This window comes from Typopeltis vanoorti, chromosome 23, assembly GCF_054136105.1.
Source record: "Typopeltis vanoorti isolate ZY-2024b chromosome 23, IOZ_Tvanoo_1.0, whole genome shotgun sequence".
In the NCBI taxonomy this organism is placed as follows: domain Eukaryota; kingdom Metazoa; phylum Arthropoda; class Arachnida; order Uropygi; family Thelyphonidae; genus Typopeltis; species Typopeltis vanoorti.
The window spans coordinates 51,487,060-51,509,232 of record NC_143571.1 but is presented as its reverse complement, the minus strand read 5'-3'; the positions used below and the strand labels follow the sequence as shown (position 1 = coordinate 51,509,232).

General features: G+C 39.0%; 1 protein-coding gene across 1 annotated transcript in view; it reads left to right on the top strand.

Moving 5' to 3' along the window:
- Nucleotides 1-22,173, top strand: part of LOC150093847 (sodium/myo-inositol cotransporter-like) — a 252,092-nt gene that overhangs the window by 42,172 nt on the left and 187,747 nt on the right. Inside the window, exon 6 of the mRNA XM_090412588.1 lies at nucleotides 12,179-12,284. Coding sequence (XP_090268714.1) covers nucleotides 12,179-12,284 — 106 coding nt within the window. The remainder of the gene's footprint in view (nucleotides 1-12,178; nucleotides 12,285-22,173) is intronic.

The window sequence follows — 22,173 nt, the reverse complement described above, 5'->3', positions numbered from 1 at the left end:
CCTCAAAATTAATCCCTAATCTCTCCTCCACCTCATCTGATACGAATCCTATACTTTGCATCCCATCTTTGCTTCCTGAATATTGTTACCTTACACTTTGCTAAATTGAATTGTTTGCTCCACTCATTCACTGTCTATTTAAGTTCTTGCAGGGCTACAACATCCATTCTATTCCTCATAGCTCTTTTCAACTTGGCATCATTTGCAAACAACTACATATTACCATTCAACCCTTTCCATTATCATTTATATACAAATTAAACAGCAATGGCCTCAAAAAAATATCCTTGAGACACACCACTAGTGACTACTCTTCTGACATATCATCCCCTCCACTCTCTCTCTCTCTCTCTCTCTCTCTTACAACTTGCTGATACCTAATGAGACAGCCAATCTCTAATCTAGTGCACTAACTCTATCTCCAACACTCACTGTTCTAATTTAATTACCATCTTGTTATGACACTTATCAAAGGCTTTGTAAATTCTAAACATATCATCCTAGCAGTTTTGCTGTTGTCATCCCAATTCTGAATCTTGGTCTTCACTAGCCTCTCTAGTACCTTGGCCACAACTCCACACAAACAGATTAGTCAGTCTTATTACCCCCTTATGAGCAGGAGTTTTTCTGAGTGGCATTAATGAATGGCCAGAAAGCATAACTGCCATTTGAGCAAGGAAGGAAGTTTTTTGCACTTTCTATGTTATCTTAATGCCTTTTTTACAGCTGTTGTGGACTGCAATACTAGCTAAGCAGGAAGCTGGAGTCATTAGCCATTATTGCAATAGTATGTATATAATTCTTTGCATGGTCTGACTGGGCACACTTGTTAGAGAACCAATTCTTGGATAGTGACTAGAGAATTTGAGTTGAACTGGGAATGAATACTGCCATTCCAGTAAGAGTTCAGTTGAGTCAGAACAAAAACAGGAATCAGACTATGGAAGGAAGAGTTACACTCATGTTGGTTACCCCATTTAATACTATTTCAGTATGAAAATGTAGAGTGCTGAGAGTGACTTGAAGAAAGGTGTTCTGTGGGAAAGAACATCTAAATAGTATTAAGGTCAGTTATCAAGAGATGTGACTTTTATGGTATACATGGGGAAAAATAGCTGGTTAAGAAGATGAACTGTTTTTGGAGGACTTTGAGGGTTACCTGTTATTCTGCCATTTTTTTTTTATCTCACTCATGAAAGGTTGATAGTTTTGAAAGCTGTGGATGGGATAAGGTTAAATAATCTGTAAACTTGCTCTAGAGACCTAGTAATGGAACTCTTTCCAAGCCACTTCAGACTTCCAGTAGAGTTGAATTCTAAACTACAGCCTGATGATTCAAAGATGGAGACACTGCACTCAACCAACCAGGTAAGCATAAATAAAACACTTTTGAGATCATTGCAAATAGTAAAGATCTTAAAGTTAAGATCTTTACTATTTGATATTTGTTCCAGCTAGAGGCCAGAGATGAGTCCATTCCTGAAAGTTAAGCAAAATTGGTTAGTAAAGAAGTGAGAAATCTTTTGCATCATGAAAGAAATGCATTTTCATCAGGAGATGCATATTTTTATGCTTTGAATTTAGGAAAACTGCATAGGAAAGGAAGAGTTTAACTGAAACAACCATTCTTTTGCTTCTCAGTATTCTCTGTATATGTCTCAACAATAATGAGACTTCTAATAAATATCCATAAATGAAAAATTACCAAGAATTAGAGACCACTTTCAGTATGGTCTAGTTTTACATTAATTTCTTGAAATGTCTTGTTTTCTACCATTCTGTTCGGAAGGGTTTCTTGGTGTTTTCCTCTTATGATCTGTTGGGGTTTTTCATCTGTAATATGAAATTCAGATGTTGCTAAACACACTTAGCATCTTTTTTTTTTTAGTCAAATTTCTTAACCATCAGGTTAAATAGAAATTTGTTTGCTTTATATTATTAACATTTGACACACAACAAAAACGGGCTATAATAGCCATAAAAATAATAGTTTTTAAGAGGAGTAACATGGGAATTTTCCCAGAAATAATACCTATATTTTATTTGTGTTTTGCAACCATACAACCCTCCATCCATTGGCTCTCTACTCAAATAAGATCAGTTTAGCACATGCACCAAACACAACGCTATGTCATGGACTTGCGTCATGCATTCAATGGATGTATAATTTTCACAAAAGAAAGCTACCAGAAAACTCAACTCCCCAATTGATGATAAAGAGTTATGTCCATACAAAGTAGAGATGCAAGACAGAAATAGTGCCAGTGGTTTTGAGGCAGTATGGTGTGAGATAGAAGTGAATGGAATCAAATACTTGGTGGGATGTTGTTATAGACTAGGTAATGTGGATGGTGATGATAGTGAAATGTATCATCAAATTAGCCAAGCAAATAAGAAAAGGGTGATCATTATGGGTGATTTTAATTATGGCAATATAGACTGGAATGATGAGATAGCAACTGGAAGTAAAGAAAATGAGTTTCTTGAGTTTTTGAGGGATAACTACCACAGACAATATGTAACAGAGGGCACACAAGGATTAAGGGTCTTTGGATTTGGTCATCTCATTAGAGGATGTAATTATAAATATGGTGTAATCATCCACCAATTGGTGAGAGTCACCATGAGGTGATTACCTGGGCGGTTGCCAGCAGTGTAAGGACCTCTGTGAGAAAAGGGTATATGTGGAACTACAAGGGGGGGGGTGTGATTAGGAAGAGCTCAGGAGACAACTTGCGGGTGTAGCATGGAATGAGGAGTTAGCTGGAAAAGAGATGAATGCAATTGTGGAAGCAGCATAAGAGAAGTGGAAATAACTAATTTCATGAGGTCTACAAAGACCAGGCAAGGAGGGTGACTTGGTTGGTGAGAGTAGCTAAAGAGAGGTATGAACAGCGATTAGCTAATGAAGCCAAAAAGAATCCTAGGGAGTTCTTTCGATATGTAGCCAGCAAAAGAAAATGATTATGGAAGGATGACATTGATTGGAGAAAATGGTATAAAGACAGCTGTTGCAGAATGTGTGGTGAAGATACTTAATGAGCAGTTAATGAAGATCTTTAAATCTTGTGAATGTGACTTCATGGAGAGATTGAGAGCAGTTGAGGATTGGGAGGATAGACTGCCTGTAAGTGAGCAAGAGGTGTTTGCGAAGTTGAGTAAACTAGATGTAAATAAGGCTGTAGGACTTGATAATATATCACCACGTATTCTGAAGGAATGTGCCAGGGAGTTGACACCTGCCTTGATATTTTTTTAATACGAGTCCTGCACTTGGTCAAGTCCCTAAAGAGTGGAAGGAGGACAAGATTGTGCCACTTCATAAAGGAGGTGATCGAACTCAAGCATCAAACTATAGGCCTATCTGTGTGTCAGGTGTTGTGGTTAAGTTGTTGGAGAAGCTTGCGAGAACTACGATCCAGAGTTGGGTTGACAACAATGGTATTATTTTTGACGGACAGCATGGATTTGCTAAAGGGAGGTCATGTTTTAGTAATCTACTTATTTCAATAAAGTGACTGCTTCCTTGGACAGAGGAGAAGGATACACAGTAATATACTTAGATTTCGCAACGGCTTTTGATAGATTACCTCATGATAAATTGATAGTCAAACTAGAGCAGATGGGGTTGGATATTAGATTAGTGCATTGGATTGGAGACTGGCTATCTGATAGGTATCAACAAGTTGTGTATGGGGGAGCGATATCCAGGAAATGGAAAGTCAGTAGTGGAGTGCCTCAGGGGTCTGTTTTGGGGCCATTACTGTTTAACTTGTATATTAATGATATAGGTGAAGATATTCAGTTGTTTGCAGATGTTGCAAAGTTGGGACGAACCATGAAGAGTAGTGAAGATGTTGTGGCCTTACAAGAAGACTTGAATAAATTGAGTGATTGGGCACGGAAATGGAGATGCGAGTTCAATGTTGCAAAATGTAAGGTTTTAAAATTTGGAAAACAAAGATGGGATGCAGAATTTATGCTTGTTGAGAATATATTGTTGGAGGTAGAGGAAATAAGAGATCTGGGGGTGATAGTGGATAAGGATCTAAACTTTAGGGGACACATCGCCAAAATTGTGAAGACAACACAAAGGCTTCTGGGAATGATGCAGAGGACACTGACGTGTAGAAGTAAGGAGATTCTTGTTCCGTTGTATACGGCTTTGATTAGGCCACACATGGACTATTGTGCATAGATTTGGTCACCAGGTTTTCAGAAGGATGAAGAGATGTTGGAAAGGGTCCAAACGCGATTGACTAAGGTAGTTTCTGACCTTTGGAATGTAGAGTATGAGGAAAAATTGAGAAGATTTAATTTGCGGTCTGGTGGACAGGAGGAAGAGGGGAGATATGATACTTACCTAAAGGTGGTAAGGGGGTTATTATAGGATCGATGCTGGAGAAGTTCTACAGAGAATAGTGGGAAATCAGGGGAGAACCAGTAGTCATCCCGGGAAACTGTATAAAGAGGGTGTGAATAGGGGAGTGAGAGGCAGGTTTTTTTCATGCAGAGTTGTGAATGATTGGAATGCCTTGCCTGAAAGTGTGGTGCCTACAAGGAGTTTGAGTGTGTTTAAGACAGGGCATGATGAGATGTGTGTGTGATAAAAGGATCGCCCAGATGATATTCTTTGACTCAATGAGGTCTTGGGGTAATGATAATAATAATAAAATCATCGTAACATACTCTGCACAAAAAATACACATAACATTCCTTAAAAATTGCTTCCATCACAACATCACATCAATCGCAGTGGTATGTAGAAATTACTCCATTCCCGGTAATAAAAAAAAATTTGTTACTGGCATCACGTGTACTCATCAAACAGGCCATACATGACAGATTCCAAAAGAAAAATGAAGCATATTTATACATTCACAATACAAAACGTAGATTGAAAACTTTACTGACCCAAAGGAATGGGCTGTTTTCTCTGAAAGTACCCAAACACACATCAACAACTACACACAGTTAATAGAAGCCCGATATGCAAAAAAAAATGGAATGTCTTAACAGGCACACAATACGTACAGCTCCCATTCCTTTGGACATCACTGCCTCGTGACCCACACAAGACAACTCCATCATAAATCTATCACATGACACTCTCTCGCATGAAGAAATCGTCATCCTGCACAAAGGACTTAACTTTGCTGTATCCCTAAAATATGTACCTAGAAAAGACATAGTTATCGAGGTCCAAGTGAGACTTGAAAATAACCCAAACAGAGATACTATATTCCAGAAAATAAACATTATAAATAGCAATATAATAGTGAAACCAACATTATTCCCAAATTACAAAAAGCCCTCTTATCTTTAAGAATGAACCTGGATATAGTGATCACAAAAGCAGACAAAGGGAATACTGCAGTCATCATCAACAAAACTGATTACCACAACAAGATAACGGTGGTCTTAAATGACCAACACACCTACCAAAAATTCCAAAATGATTCCACCCCCTTACCTCATAAAACAAATCAACAGCTCCCTTAAAAAGTCAAAACAAGATGGACAAAACCACAATGAAAACACAACTCCTGCACCACACGTACACCTTATGTTCGGGAACACCAAAACCCACAAAGACGGCTACCCGATAGGCCTATAGTCTCCTACAAGAACACCACCACCACAGCACCCTTATCAAAATTCATTGCCAAACTCATCAAACCATTACTTATGTCTAACTCTATGATTAAAAATATGGACGACCTATTCCAGAAAATAAACTTCATTACTTCATCTCGAGATGATGTCCTCACCTCATTGGATGCAACTTCGTTATAAATTAACGTCCCCAGAACATTAGACATCATACACACACTACTCAGAGGACCACACACGCACAAAATTAACACCTAATGACATCATTAACCTGATCAAACTCAATATCAGCCAACTTCTTTAAGTTCAACAACAACATATATGTTAAAATTTTCGGTCTCCCCATGGGCCAAAACATCGGTGGACAACTAGTGGAATTATTCCTGGCACACATAGAATCACTTCTATCCCCCCCCCCCACATCACCTTTTATGGTAGATATGTGGACGATATTCTATGCATTGGTAAACCCACATACATCACCGCCTTACAAACAATCCTCAACAATTACAACAACAGACTAAAATTCACCATGGAAACTGAATGGAACAAATCCATCAATTTCTTAAACCTGACATTAATCAGAACTAACAACAAAATAGCCACGAAAATATACCACAAATCCACACATATTGGAAACTACCTCCATTTCAGTTCATACCACCCATATTCTGTTAAAAAAAAATCTGTCATCCTATCATAATTTATAAATGCTTACAAATTCTCAACTAATTGTAATTATCTTAACATGGAATTAAAGAATTTAACACTGATTTTTAAAAACGCAACTATCCCCCACAACTAATAAATTACGCAAACAGAATGGCAAAAACCCATCATAACAACAATACAACCAAAACTGACTTCCCAACACGTGTGGTCACGAAACTGCCATACATCCAAAACGCATACAAAGCCTACAAATACATTTTCAAACTCGCGGACTATAAGCTAGTATTCACCACGAACCAAAAATTAGTAACTCTCCTAAAACCCACTAAATCGCTCTCACACGCAAAGAAATATTTGAACACCACAACGTAGTCTACACATTTCCTTCCCAAAAAGACTGCCATCACCTTCACAGGCTCTACCATCAGATCTTTATGGACTAGACTACAAGAACACTTCCGTGACTGTAACATGCCTATTCCGGAACATTTAAACACAAAAAAACAATGCAACATCAAAAAGAAAAATAGAATACAGAGTACAGGGAAGACAGAAATAGCAGTTCACGCCCTTGAACTGAAACATATCCTGCAAATCGACAAGGCCATAATAATAGACAAAGAATACAATGAAACAATGCTTAGAATATCCGAAACAATATCGGGTCATGCCTCCGACCAATAAGCAACCACAAATGCCCTTTTTTTGGAAGATACAACATGCAGTCGTGACATAGCCCTACACCCATCCCAAAAATGTTCCAATGATGGTCGCATGACCGGAACAGCTCGCACCCCGTTAATGCTCTCCCCCACCCCAGTTTTCCCATAAAACCTTTCCCCTTCCCCAAAGAAGCGCCCTTATGTATAATAATATTATTTTAGAAAAACCTGGGTTTTCAAAATTATTCTTCCCACCTTGGATCAAACACTCCCCCATGCTTCCCCCCCTTTTTTTTTAACAGCCTAACAGCAGAAGTATGGAGAATGAAGATATCCTAGCATCTAAACAAGGTGTGTACAAAATTTTCTTCCTGAATTATTGTGCTATATTTTCCTTTAAAATATATTTATAATGCCTTAAAAATATCTTGAGTAAAAAAGCCAATGTATTTAAAATAAGGGACACTCCTAAACAAAAACAGGCTATAATAGTCGTAAAAATAATACTTCAACATTTGACCTCCATGGAGTCAGAAACTCATTGTGATAGGTAACACTATTGCACACAGTGCTCATTCAACCGTGCTTTAAACTGATTCAATGTGTCTATACCCACAACACACTCAGGCAGTGCATTCCACTCACCAACCACTCTTCTGTTCATACCCTCCTTATCCAGTTTCCAGCAATGGCCTCTTGTTCTACTCCCCTCTCCCATTCTATGAAAAATCCCTTCCATGTCAACCTGATAACAACCCCTGACTAGCTTATATGTTTCAATCATCCTCCCTCTTCCTCTTATTCACGAGGTTCTTCAACTTATATTCTCTCAATCTGTCCTCGTACTCCACCTTCCAAAGACCACTGACTACCTTTTGTGAATCTTCTCTGGACCCTTTTTAACATATCCTTGTCACTTTGAAAAACTGGCAACCAAATCTGTGCATAGTATACACAATAATCCATAATGAGGCCTGATACAATTCCATATCATTGCTGGGTTTTCTTCTTAACTTGTGCAATGTGGCACCTGAATTTCAGATCCTTGTCCACCATCACTCCCAGATTTCTCATCTCCTCTACTTTCTTTAAGTTTCCCCACCAAGTATATACTTTGCATTCCTTCGTTGCTTACCAAATCTCAAAATCTTACACTTTGTAACATTGAATTGATAGTTCCACTTACCTGCCCATTAATGCAATCTATTCAAGTCCTCTAGTAAGGCAGTAACATCAGCCTGACTGTGCATTGCTCTCCCCAGTTTTGCACTATCTGCAAACAGCTGGATATCACTAGTTAAACCCAACCAAATATCATTAATATACAAATTGAACAAACAATAGCCCCCAAAACTGACCCCTGCAGCACATCACTAGTGACCTTTCTCCTTCAGGATACTGCACTCCATATACAACTTTCTGATACCTATCCGACAGCCAGTCACTGATTCAACTTAGAAGTCTGTTATTCAATCCCATCTGTTTAATTTATTTAAGATCTTGTCATGTGGCAGTCTGTCAAAAGCCTTTGCAAAATCTAAGTACACCACTGTATATGCTGATAACCATAGAATACTGCTGTTATCAATCCATTTCTGTATCATGCTTCCCAACAATCTCTCCAGGACCTTCACCACGACTCCAGATATACAGACCGGCCTGTAATTTGAAGCTACAGCCTTATCACCACCTTTATGCAGAGGAATAATGTTACCCTCCTTCCACTCCCTTTGAACCTGTGCTGTTATAAGACTTGTATTAAACATGAATGCCAATGCTATTGCCAATTCCTGGGAAAACATTCCCTTAAGATTCATAGTGATATGTCATCAAATCCTATTGCCTTATTGACATCAAGGTTATTTATTTGCTCAAACACCTCCTGCTCACTCACAATTAAGGCATCCCCTTGTATGTTATCTACACTTAATTTCCTCATGATTCCACCCCGATCAGGATGAAATGAAACATCCTTATAAATTGATCCTGAATACCTCAACAGTGTCTTCTACAGCACTTACCATTCTGCCATTGTCATCCCTTCATCTTACCATGAACATTCTTCCTTCTACTTGCCATATATCTAAAAAATAAACAAACAAAAAAATAGGATTTCTTTGCCTGATTTTATTATTATCATTACCCCAAAACCTCATGGAGAAAGACTCATCTGGGAGGTCCTTATCACACACAAAGCTCATCATACCGTGCCTTGAACACATTCAAACTCCTTGCAGACACCACACTCTCAGGCAAGGCATTCCAATCATTCACAACTCTGCACAAAAAAAACTGCCCCTCACTCCCCTACTCACACCCACTTTATACAGTTTACTGGGATGACCTCTGGCTCTCCCCCGATCTCCCACTATTTTCTGTAGAACTTCTCCAGCATTGATCCTATAACAACCCATTAAAAACTTTAGGTCTCTATCATATCCCCCCCCCCTTTCTCCTGTCCACCAGACTCTGCAAATTACATCTTCTCAATCTTCCTGATACTCAACATTCCAGAGATCAGAAACTACCTTAGTCAATCGCCTTTGGACCCTTTCCAATATCTCTTCATCCTTCTGAAAACCTGGTGACCAAATCTATGCACAATAGTCCATGTGTGGCCTAATCAAAGTGTTATACAACGGAACAAGAATTCCCCTACTTCCACACATCAGTGTCCTCCACATCATTCCCAGAAGCCTTTGTGTTGTCTTCACAATTTTTGGCTACGTGTCCCTGAAATTTCAGATCCTTGTCCACTATCACAAGCAGATCTCTTATATCTTCCACCTCTAACAGTTATCCTCACCAAGCATAAATTCTGCATCCCATCTTTGTTTTCCAAATTTTAAAACCTTATATTTTGCAACATTGAACTCGCATTTCCATACCCAATCACTCAATTTATTCAAGTCTTCTTGTAAGGCCACAACATCTTCACTACTCTTCATGGTTCGTCCCAACTTTGCAACATCTGCAAACAACTGAATATCTCCATCCAAATCTTCACCTATATCATTAATATACAAGTTAAACAGTAATGGCCCCAAAACAGACCCCTGAGGCACTCCACTAGTGACTTTCCATTTCCTGGATATCGCTCCCCATACACAACTTGTTGATACCTATCAGATAGCTAGTCTCCAATCCAATGCACTAATCTAATATCCAACCCCATCTGCTCTAGTTTGACTATCAATTTATCATGAGGTACTCTATCAAAAGCCTTTGCGAAATCTAAGTATATTACTGTGTATCCTTCTCCTCTGTCCAAGGAAGCAGTCACTTTATTGAAATAAGTAGATTACTAAAACATGACCTCCCTTTAGCAAATCCATGTTGTCCGTCAAAGATAATACCATTGTTGTCAACCCAACTCTGGATCCTAGTTCTCACAAGCTTCTCCAACAACTTAACCACAACACCTGACACACAGATCAGCCTATAGTTTGATGCTTGAGTTCAATCACCTCCTTTATGAAGTGGCACAATTTTGCCCTCCTTCCACTCTTTAGGGACTTGACCAAGTGCAAGACTCATATTAAAAAAATATGTCAAGGCAGGTGTCAACTCTGGCACATTCTTTCAGAATATGTGGTGATATATTATCAAGTCCCACAGCCTTATTAACATCTAGTTTAGTCATCTCCCCATACACCTCTTGCTCACTTACTGTCCGTCTCTTCTCCCCATCACCTGCTGCTCTCAATCTCTCCATGAATTGCTCATTAAGTATCTCCACCACACATTCTGCAACAACTGTCTTTATACCATTTTCTCCTATCAGTGTCATTCTTCCATAATCATTCTTTTGCTGGATACATATCGAAAGAACTCCCTAGGATTCTTTTTGGTTTCATTAGCTAACTGCCGTTCATACCTGTCTTTAGCTACCCTCACCAACCAAGTCGCCCTCTTTGCCTTGTCTTTGTAGACCTCATGGAATTGGTTATTTCCACTCCTCTTATGTTGCCTCCACAATGTCCTCATTCTCTGTATTGCATGCTTAATCTCTTTATTCTTCCATCTCACACCTACCTTATTTAATCTGCTCACCCTTGGAATACACTTAGACATTGCATCTATTAGATAGTTTTTGAAAATCTCCCACACTGCATTGATCTCTTTTCCAGCTAACTCCTCATTCCATGCTGCACTCGCAGGTTGTATAAGGCTTTGATTAGGGCTGCACATGGACTATTGTGCCCAGATTTGGTCACCTGATTTTGAGAAGGATGAAGAGATGTAGGAATGGGTCCAAAGGCAACTGACTAAGGTAGTTTCTGACCTCTGGATTTGCCAATTTCTGCTCATATTCTACCTTTGTTTTCCTTACTAGTAATGTAGAAATTGTCCTTCTTTTTTAATGAGACTGTCCTTTTGATTTTTATTAACAATTGTGTAATATATTTTAGCATATTTATCATGATAGCTAATTAATGTTCTTTTTGGATGTGATACCTCAAACTGCAAGCAGGTTCATTCACTATTAAAATGTAAGCAGAAAATTTGTTTCCTAAAAACTCCACAATTAATCAGAATTTGAAATAAATACATACACAATGCCCAAATAGACCTGAAATGACACAGACTGTCTTTTTGCTTCAAATATCAGCTAACAAACACTTAGCAGCTGACATCTGGTAAGTAGACAATCCCTTTTCCAGTTGATATCTGATAGGCAGAGTAAACAGCTTATCAGCTCTGACCTACAGACTGTTAGATGTTGAATATGTCTTCATGTCCAATATCCATAAACACCTTTCTTTTATTTCCCTAAAGGGAGTAGGCAAGGAAGTTTAGCCCTAAATTTTGAAGACCAATAGGAAGCCATTATCCTTAGGCTTAGATAAATTTTTTTCACCTCATGTGAGACCACTATCCTGCCAAAATGGAGAACTGAATTGGTTTGCCAGGGTATTCCATGTTTGTCTCTAGAACAGGGTTTCTGAATATCTCTTATCCCACCTGTGATATTTACCAACATACTATAGGTTTAAGTAGAATGTTGTTTAAAAAAAATTGCATTTTTTTACATTGAATTATCACCTTTTGATGAAATTATTATACAGATTGTGATGCAAAACTAATCAAGTTCTCTAAATTTAGAGATGCTATAGAAAATGACAGTTTGATTTCTTATAAAAATATCACCTAAGTAAAATAAGTTTCTACATTCATTGCCTCAAGTATGTGGCTTTCTGGAAGATTCTATATTTATTGTCATCAATTAGGTAAATTTGTATTCTGGTGGAATCTTTGTTCAACAAGCTCTACAGTGGAACCTATATCTTGCTGTATTACTGCTTTTATTCATGACAGCAATCTGCACTGTTACAGGTATGTACACATTTATTTAAGAAAAAATTCTAAGTAAACATTAGTTTTAAATGTCACATGATTGAACATTTACAAAAATTATATAGAAATAAAAAGTGATGATTCATATTTATTGAGAACACATCAGAATTATGTGTTCTACTTATTGACTAGTCAGAAAATATTTCATTTTGATTTGATTTAGTGTGAGACCACTGCCTACTTATTGGAGGCCTCAAGTAGCTTCAGAAAGTTCAATGATTGACCTCTAGAACAGAGGTTATGGACTACATTAGAAAAAAAAAACACTCAAACAATTGCTCAATAAGATGTTAGCATCCTAATGGGCATTCAAAAATTTATTAGAAAACAAAAATCCTTAGCCCATCTACAGTACAAATTTTGGAGTGGTTTTTCCATTTCATATCTTGAGTGACATTTCATGATAGCAAAACTCTTGGATATGACTGCAAGATATTTAATTATTGAATTCAGGTAGCAAGCCATGATAAGCCTAGAAGCTGGCCAAAGTCAGGCAGGGGTAGCCCACTGGTTGTATGAGTCATTCCATGGTTCAGAATGGAACAGATTCTGGTATCTGCATTCTACCCTGTGTGCAGAATGCTTCACGAATGTGGTTTGTATGCTGGGCAACTGGTTGTCTGTGTTCTTGTATCTCGATGCCACATGAGAGACCGTTTTACATGGGCCAGGATCCACATCAACTGGACACTAAACCAGTGGGAGTTGGTGTTTAAGATAAGTCCAGATTGCTTTACAAAGTAATACCAAACATGCTCTGATCTGGAGAGAACGAAGGACATATTATCATCCCTCTAATATTCATGGAAGGGACAGTTGTGGTAGAGGTAGTGTGATGGTTTTGGAAGGCATCTCGTTGGGTGGATGCATGTTTCCTTACAGAACCATAAATGCCACAACTTATAGAGACAAGGTCCTGGTCCACATTCGTTCATATGCAGATGCAATAGGAGAGACATTCTTCCTGCAAGCAGAAAAAAAATCCTTGTCCTCATCAAGTCTCCTGACCTTGGCATGCTCTAGGTAGGAGTGTTGCTGCTCTCAACTGCTCCTTCCAAAACCTTAAACTTAGAACTTTGCAGGAGCAATGGTTATTGTCAACTGAGCTCCTGGACACCTTTATAAATAGAAAAACATAATTGTGAGTACTGTATCACTGTGAGGAGTAACTGCATTCTTTGAAGCACTTTGACAACCTCATGTTGACCATTGTCTTCATGTGCCCATTTTTTATTAAAAAAACTATGCATTTACAGCTTTTGTGGATGTTTCTTTCACATCTTATATCGTGCTTCTTTTCACTTAATTGCTTACAAATTCATCGTATGGTTTTCAGTTATTGTGATTTTAATTTGTTCCTTAATTTGTGGAAACCAGTTTGGTGTACTACAGAAATTATGAAGTGAATTTTATTTATTCATATTGGTGTAAATCCATGTGTTCACAGGTCTGGTTTGCCTGTTCTGAGGGATAAAAAAAACTTTGTACTTCCTCAGTTTCTGGTTGAAAAAAAATTGTGCTCTATCTCTGTATGAGACTGGCTAACTTCTCTTTAGTCAAGAGACCAGATAAAGGTTCCTCACATCATAAACAGGGAATCGAACCCGGGAAGGCTCATTGAGTGAATGCTTTGCTATTATTATTATTATCTGACCTCCGTGGAGTCAGACTTATCATGTTTCTATCTCTCTCTCGCATGCACACACACAGCTCATCCAACTGTGCCTTAAACTGATTCAATGTGTCTATATTCACAACAAACTGTGGCAATGCATTCAACTCGAGTTTATTTCCTCAAATACTTCCTGCTCACTCGCAATTAAGCCATCTTCTATGTCCTATACACTTCAGTTTCTCATGATTTCACCCTGAAATACCCTTAAATTTGTCCCTGAAGACATTGTATTTTGACTGCTGTAGAAGATAAAATGTCTTCTGCAGCAGTTACTATTCTACGATTTTTATCCATTTGACATCTTACCATATTCATCCTTCTTTCTATTTATCACAAATCTAAAAAAAAAAAAAAAAAAACTATAGGGTTTTTCTTTGCCTGATTTGCTAATTTCTGCTCATTGCATTTTTGTTGTTCTTGCTGAGTCACTGGCTTCTTTTTTACTCTTTATGTGACTGATTACCATTATTCATCTTGTACTGCCTGCAAAGTGCCCTCCTCCAGATTTCATGCTTAAGCCCCTCATTCATCATTTTACACTTACCTTATTCAACCTTTTGACCTTTGCAATACATTCACACATTGTTGCTGTTATGTATTTGTCAGTTCCCAATACAGCACTTATTTTCTTACTGTTCAACTCCTCATTCGATGCTATAGCTTCATGCTCCTTAGCTTGTCATAATCACCAGCCTTGTACTTTCACATATATTCTTTCCTCACAGAAGTGTCTGCATGTACCAGGTGATCGCTTCATGATCACTCTCACCAACTGGAGGAAAGTGCAAAATCCCACTCACAATTCCATCCTCTGATGAAATGATGAGATCTAAAACTCTTGATCTTCGCATGCTGCCTGAGATAGTTGTCTCTCAAGAAATTAATTTTCCTTATTCCCAGATGCTATCTCTTCATTCCAATCCAAACCACCATAAGTAAAATTTCTCATAATAATTGCTCTTCCTTTTCTTCACTAATCCAAGTTGTTTATAATTTCATCATCACTTTCTACATTCCTTGGCTATAGCAACATCCAATTAAATATCTTCATATCAACCTCCACCACACAGTCTCATAACCATTTCCACTATTTTCCTCTTGCATGGACACAATTCCCCTGCTATGATCCATCCCTTCTTGTCCTTTCTATTCTTGTTTAAAAAAAAAAAAAAAAAACCTGCACTCTTCCATTTCTCTTCTATTTAGGATATCTTGATTCAGCCATGTTTACTTATTCCAACAATTTTGGGACAAATTAATTCAATCAGTGAAACCATTTCATCTTCCTTATTTCTGATACTTCTGACATTTGTAAATAAGCACAGCAGTTCACTTTGTTTTCTATAACCAGTCTTACAGAACCCACTTGTTGGTTATGATTTCCCCACCACACCCGCCCTTCACAATTACTTTTTATCACTGCTTGTCACACATATATCCACTTGGTGTCAACTTCTCTACCCACATTCTGACCTGTTCCATTTCTATGCTGATCAGTCCTCATATGTACATTCACTCTCCCTATGCCCTGTCCACCTGGGTTTCCTAGTTGCTCTTTATCTCTCACACTATTTATTCTCAATAACTTGGTTGTTCATCTTTGGAATTTAACTACCATGTTGATCCAGCAGCCAAAAGAGACAGAAGCAAAGCACTTCTGTCTCTTCAGTACCACTTTCCTGATCTTTCACTTCATCTCTTACTTCTGATCTCTTGCTTGCATCACACGCTCAACATCTAGCAAACACTTTTTTCCCAGTGCACTCACTTCATAGCCATTCAAATGCAATCCTTCACGTCTGTATAATTCAATTCTTCCCTCAAATAGCCATATATCCACAAGCTGCACTTCCTTCTCGCACAGCTCTGCTAGCATACCACTCATGATTCTGGCTCTCCGTCTCAAATCGTCATCATACCTCAGCAGCACACTAACAGCCTTTCTCACTATACTGTTATCTTTCACTTTCCTTGGTAACCTCTATACTTCATTCGTACATTATGTCCACTTAAATCATTGCAAGGAAATATCAGTGATGTTGCGATATTGGGCAACAGCTTATATGAAAATAGTTTGAAGTGGAAGTGCATAAGATATTACAGAACTTTCATGTGAATACGCTATGGGATTTCTGCTTTGCAACCAACAAGTTGTAGGGTTGAATATCACTATGTCGTGGATGTTTGTGACAGTCTTCAGATGACGTGTTTAGTTCTATTACCTTATTTATTGGAGATCTGAAGGTGAAAACAAATTTTTTTTTTTGGTCTTTAGATCAGGATTCTTGAATTTTTCTTCAAGGACACTGACAATCAGGAACAAGATATTTTTCATTACATTAAACATAGCCTTGATGAGATCACATAATTAAAATGAACACTAGATTAGTGTTCATTTTAATAGATTATGGCTTCTGGGGTAGTTAAATCCCAAAGCCAATCAGTGAAATGTTACCTTGATGAGATGAGATGAATCACAGGTAACATGAAGTTAATGTCTCAAACAAAGTGTCCAAAGGTACCAAGCCTCCTGGACCACTTGCAGCCATTATGATGAATACAAAACTTAAAAAGCTCCATGCCAGCTCGATTGTCACCCAGAATAACAAGGATCACGTTGCTTGTTTGGGTGGAGGGCAAGCTTCGAAAAATAAGTCACAGTCCCCTAAACAACACTCTCTCGAGATATGTTCCCTAAACATAGGACTGGCTAATTTTAAAGTCATCAACAAAATAGCCAAAGACAAAGCAATTCATGTCCTGGCTTTCCAGGAAACCCATGTGCCTGACACAGCCCTCAATAGACTAAAGATCTCAGGCCTAATTCTCGTGTCTAATAACTGCCATCCCAAGCATGGCCTGGCAACCTACATCGCCTGGCCTCAAGCACATAACCCAATGTGTACCTGATGCAGAATACTCCATAGGTATTAAAGTTCAAAACCATTTATAATGTCTACAAACCACCATCACAATCCTGGTGTGATCAGATGGACTGGCCACCAGTTCACTCTGCTATTTATTTTGGTGACTTCAACTCTCATCACACCATGTGGGGGCTATTCCTCTAACAACCAGGACAGTAATAATCTAGTTAACTGGATGGATACATATAACCTGTATTTGATTTAAGATGCCAAGCAGGAAGGCACTCTCCACTCAACCAGATGGAACAGAACCTACACCCCAGATCTGTGCATAGTCTCTAAAGACTCTGAAGATCACCCTCTGCCAAAAAACCAGAACCATCCTCAACAGATTCCCTAATAGTCAGCATTGTCCTACACTAATAGAGACAGGCACATCAATCCCAGTCATCAGCGGAACATCAATTGCTAGCTGGAACCTTCACAGGTTCAACTGCAATGCATTTCTGAAACAAATCGAGCAAACCATTAGAGAAATTCCACCCACCCCTAATTGCTATCCAAGATTTGTTAAACTAATCAAATCTGCAGCCAAAGCCTCTATTCATAGAGGCTTTGGTTTCAGTTTGGCTGCAGAAAACAATATTCCATGCTGGAGTAGAGAAACTGAGGAACTTTTAGCCAAATATAAAGAGACTGAAGACCCAACTGTTGCTAAGGAGCTCATAGCAATGCTGGATAAAAACAAAGGAAAGATGGATCTCAACCATTCATGAACTCAACTTCACCACATCTAGCTGGAAAAGCTGATCACTTCTGAGAAAATTAGGTGGGGCAGAACCAACAACAGAAATAACTCTTGATCAAATGGCTAATCATTTATTGAAACCTCCAAGATACGTTCTAGCTCTATCAGGAAAATTACTCTGCGGTCTTCCATCAGACAAATCCTGAAGAAGGGCCCTGAGGTTTCTGAACTTTTACACCCAGTATCTCAGGAAGAGTTAAAACTCACCAAGAATGGCAAGGCTGCAGTAGTGGATGGTATCCTCCCTGAATTTCTAAAACCTTGGTCAACAAGGCCAAACATGGCTGGCTGCCATTTTCTCAGAAATTATAATGACTGGAAAACTACCAAATCTGTGGCAAGAAGTCAAAATAATTACCATGCCAAACCAGGAAAGATCCAAATGATGATGTGAAAAATATATGGCCTATCTCCTTGCTTGCTCCACCTTTAAGCTCTTTGAAAGAATTCTCCTTAAAAGAATTTCACCACTCATCGAAAGAGCACTCCCAATTGAACAAGTTGGCTTCAGGCTGGGAAGAAGTTGCTGTGACCAGGTCCTGGCCCTTACAACACAGATTGAAGCAGGCTTCCAGAAGAAACTTAAATCTGGAGCCACTTTCATTGACCTAACATCATCTTATGACACAGTCTGGATCAGGGGGCCTCCTCCTAAAGCTAGGAAATATAAGGTGCAAAAAAACTTTCCAGCTTTTTGAATCCATTCTCTCTAACAGAAAGATTCGGGTCCATATTGGCAGAAAAAAGAGCAGGTGCAGATTCCTTCACAATGGTCTCCCACAGGGCTCTGTGTTATCCCCTTTACTTTTTAACATCTACGTGTATGACTTACCACATACCAGCTCAAGCAAATATATGTATGCTGATGACTTAGTGATCCTATATCAATCTACCTTCTTTGCCAACCTGAAATCAATCTTGAACACAGATCTGAACATCTTGGAAAAGTACTTCAAGCAGTGATACTTGAAGCCAAATCCAACAAAAACTGTGTCCACAGTATTTCACCTGAACAATGTAGAGGCGAATCGACACCTCAACTTTTCTTTCTTTTTTGTGGAAAAATGGTAGAACATGAGCCTTACCCGAAATACCTTGGAGTGAGCCTGGACAGAAGCCAGAAGCCTAACCTATAAAAGATGCATCACCAACCTGTCCAACAAAATTAAAATGTGAAATATCATTTCAAGGCTTGCTGGAACAACCTGGGGTGGTGCAGAAGTCCTAAGTTGTCTGCACTAGCCCTCACATTCTCTGCAGCAGAATATTGTGCCCCTGTCTGGGAAAGAAGTGCGCACACTAACATTATAGACACCCAGCTAAACTCTACCATGTGCACAATTAGTGGGACAGTGAGAAGCACCCCTCTCCTGGCTGCCTGTCCTATCTAACATTGCTCCACAAAAGAGAAGATTGCTAAATTGGAAGCATTTTCAATTGCTTTGGATGACAGCACCGATGGAGATGACAAGCCTTGATTAAAGAATTTAATAAAGCAATGAGCAACCCACTCCTGTCCCTGCACCAGACTCTCATAAATCCACCTGGTCTTCACCTAAAATCTAGAAAGCCTTTCTGGTCCATGGGCAAACTCTCTTCAGCTGTCCTGCCATCAACACCTGACATGTGAAGAGAATACTGGCCCAACGGCCTCCTGGTAGATCCCTGTGCTCTGCAGCCCGGTTTTGCTCTTCTTACGGAAAGATTTGTAATTTTTGTTGATTTATTAAGTGTTTTCTTATATTTAATTGTGTCTTTTAGTATATTATTGTAGTTTTATTAGTGTAGTTATTGTACTAAGTGTTTTATAACATAATTTCAGAAAATTTATTAGTTTTTACTATTATGAAAAGCCAAATGGCTATTTTTCTGGTGACCTTAATTAAAATTAAGGGGATAAAAATCCCTTGTTGTTTTACAGCCAGTAAGCGAAACTCTAAGATCGAGAACTACGATCTATGAGTTTCATGCCAAAGAACTATCGGCGAATCCAAGCGTAAGTGACCACTTGGTAGTAACAACACCAAGGCAACTCGAAGCAAAGGTGGAGCAAGATCCCTCACTATCCTTGATATTTTCTCATAATGTAAAAAACACAGCTCCTAGGAGATGTAATACTGTCATTACATTATGAGGAGAGGTCACTACCCAGACCAGTTTTAACCTTTTTTGAAAGTTCTACCTACTCACTGATGAGACCTCAAAAAAGTTGAAACCGGTCTGGGTAGTGACCTCTCCTCATAATGTAATGACAGTATTACATCTCCTAGGAGCTGTGTTTTTACATTATGAGAAAATATCAAGGATAGTGAGGGATCTTGCTCCACCTTTTGCTTCGAGTTGCCTTGGTGTTGTTACTACCAAGTGGTCACTTATGCTTGGATTCACCGATAGTTCTTCGGCATGAAACTCATACATCGTAGTTATTATTATTGTTCTGGGAAACTCCAAGGAGTCGACACTCATCGAGGGAGGCCCCAACATCATGTCAAGAACAACTATCCAACATTCACACAGTATCTATCATACCTTGCCTTGAACTCATTCACGGTCGTAGCACCCACAACAGACTCTGGAAGCCCATTTCACTCATTCACCACTCTCCAAGTAAAAAACCTAGCTCTAACACCCTTGTCAACCACACTCTTGTCCAGCTTCCATGCATGACCCCTAGTCCTCCCACCACCAATCATATTTTCAAAAATATCTTCTGGATCAATCTTATAAAAACCCTTTAGTAATTTGAATGTCTCAATCATATCACCCCTCCTTCGCCTATCGCCCAATTTCTGCAACCCACAAATCTTCAACCTATTCTCATAAGGTTCATTCCACAGACCTGCTATCATCTTGGTCACTCGTCTCTGGACCCTCTCCACTTCCTCCCCATCACAAAGAAACCCTGGTGCCCATAACTGGGCACAGAAGTCCAGATGGGGTCTTATCAAGGCTCGATACAGAGGAACAACAACTTGTTCGTCTCTGCATGTTAAAGTATTTTTCAGAAGCCAAGTGATTTGGTGAGCTGTTTTAATTACTTTTGCAATGTGCCCCCTAAACTTCAACTCCCTATCCACCAACACTCCCAAATCCCTGGCCTCATCAATCTCCTGGAGTATGGTTCCACCAATGCGATATACTGCTGCTAGTCTTTTCACCCCAAAGTGCATAACCTTACACTTGCCACATTAAATTGACATCCATTTTTCCTAGCCCAGTCCTCCAAACTATCCAAATCATCCTGTAAAATTTTGACATCCTGTGCACTCACAATTGCTCTACCCAACTTTGCTTCATCAGCAAACAAGTGAACACTTCCTCTCAAATCCTTTCCAATATCATTGATGAACAAATTGAAAAGCAGTGGTCCAAGAACAGAGCCCTGCAGCACTCCACTAGTCACAAGATGTCTTTTAGACTCCACTCCTGAATAAACCACTCTCTGATATCTCTCCTTCAACCACCCTCCTATCCATCTCACCAACCCTAGATCTATCCCCATCTGCTCCAGTTTACTGATTAGGGTTCCATGTGGTATCCTATCAAAGACCTTGGCAAGGTCCAGTAGTATCACTGTAAACCCATTACCCCTATCCAGTTCAGCTGTCACTGTTATAAAACGTGAGCAAGTTACTGAGACATGATCTACCCTTCACAAAACCATGTTGTCCCCCATACAATATCCCATTTTCATCTATCCAATCCTGTATTCTTTTCTTGACTAATTTCTCTAAGACCTTGACAATGATTCCTGATATGCTAATCGGTCGGTAATTTACAACAGCAGTCTTGGAACCACCTTTATGCAGTGGAACTATTTTCCCCTCTTTCCACCCGCTCGGGACTAACCCAGACCCAAGACTCAAATTAAACAAAATGGTCAAGGGTACTGACAATTCTTTAGCTGCTTCCCGTACAACACGAGCTGGTATACCATCCAATCCCACAGATGTATTGACATTGAGGTTATGCAATAGACTACTCACCTCCACTTCATTCACCACAATTCCCGTATAATCTACTGGTTTATTCGTTTCTGCAATGTCACCACCTGGATGATATATTCTTGCAAAGTGCTCACTCAGTAACTCAACTATCTCAACTGATTCAGTTACCTCCCTACCATCGGCATTCTTTAAAATCATTCTGCCATGTACATTTTTCCTTTTACTTGCTACATATCTAAAAAAACTGTTTAGGATTCTCTTTAGCCTGCATGGCCAATGTTCGTTCGTAATCCTTTTTTGCTTTTCTTACCACACTCGTCACCTTTCTGGCCTGCGCTTTATACCGTTCATGTGCCTGCCAGTCACCTTTCTCCTTAAATTCCCTCCATAGTTGTTTCTTTTTTTGCAGCTCAAGCTTAATGGTGTTATTCGTCCATTTAACCCCTACTTGATTTATTATTCGGACTCTAGGTATACAGTCAGCCATTGCTTCATGCAAGCACTTCTTAACTACCTCCCATGCACTATCAACTTCTAGTCCTTGCAGTTGCACATGCCATGGCACTGAACC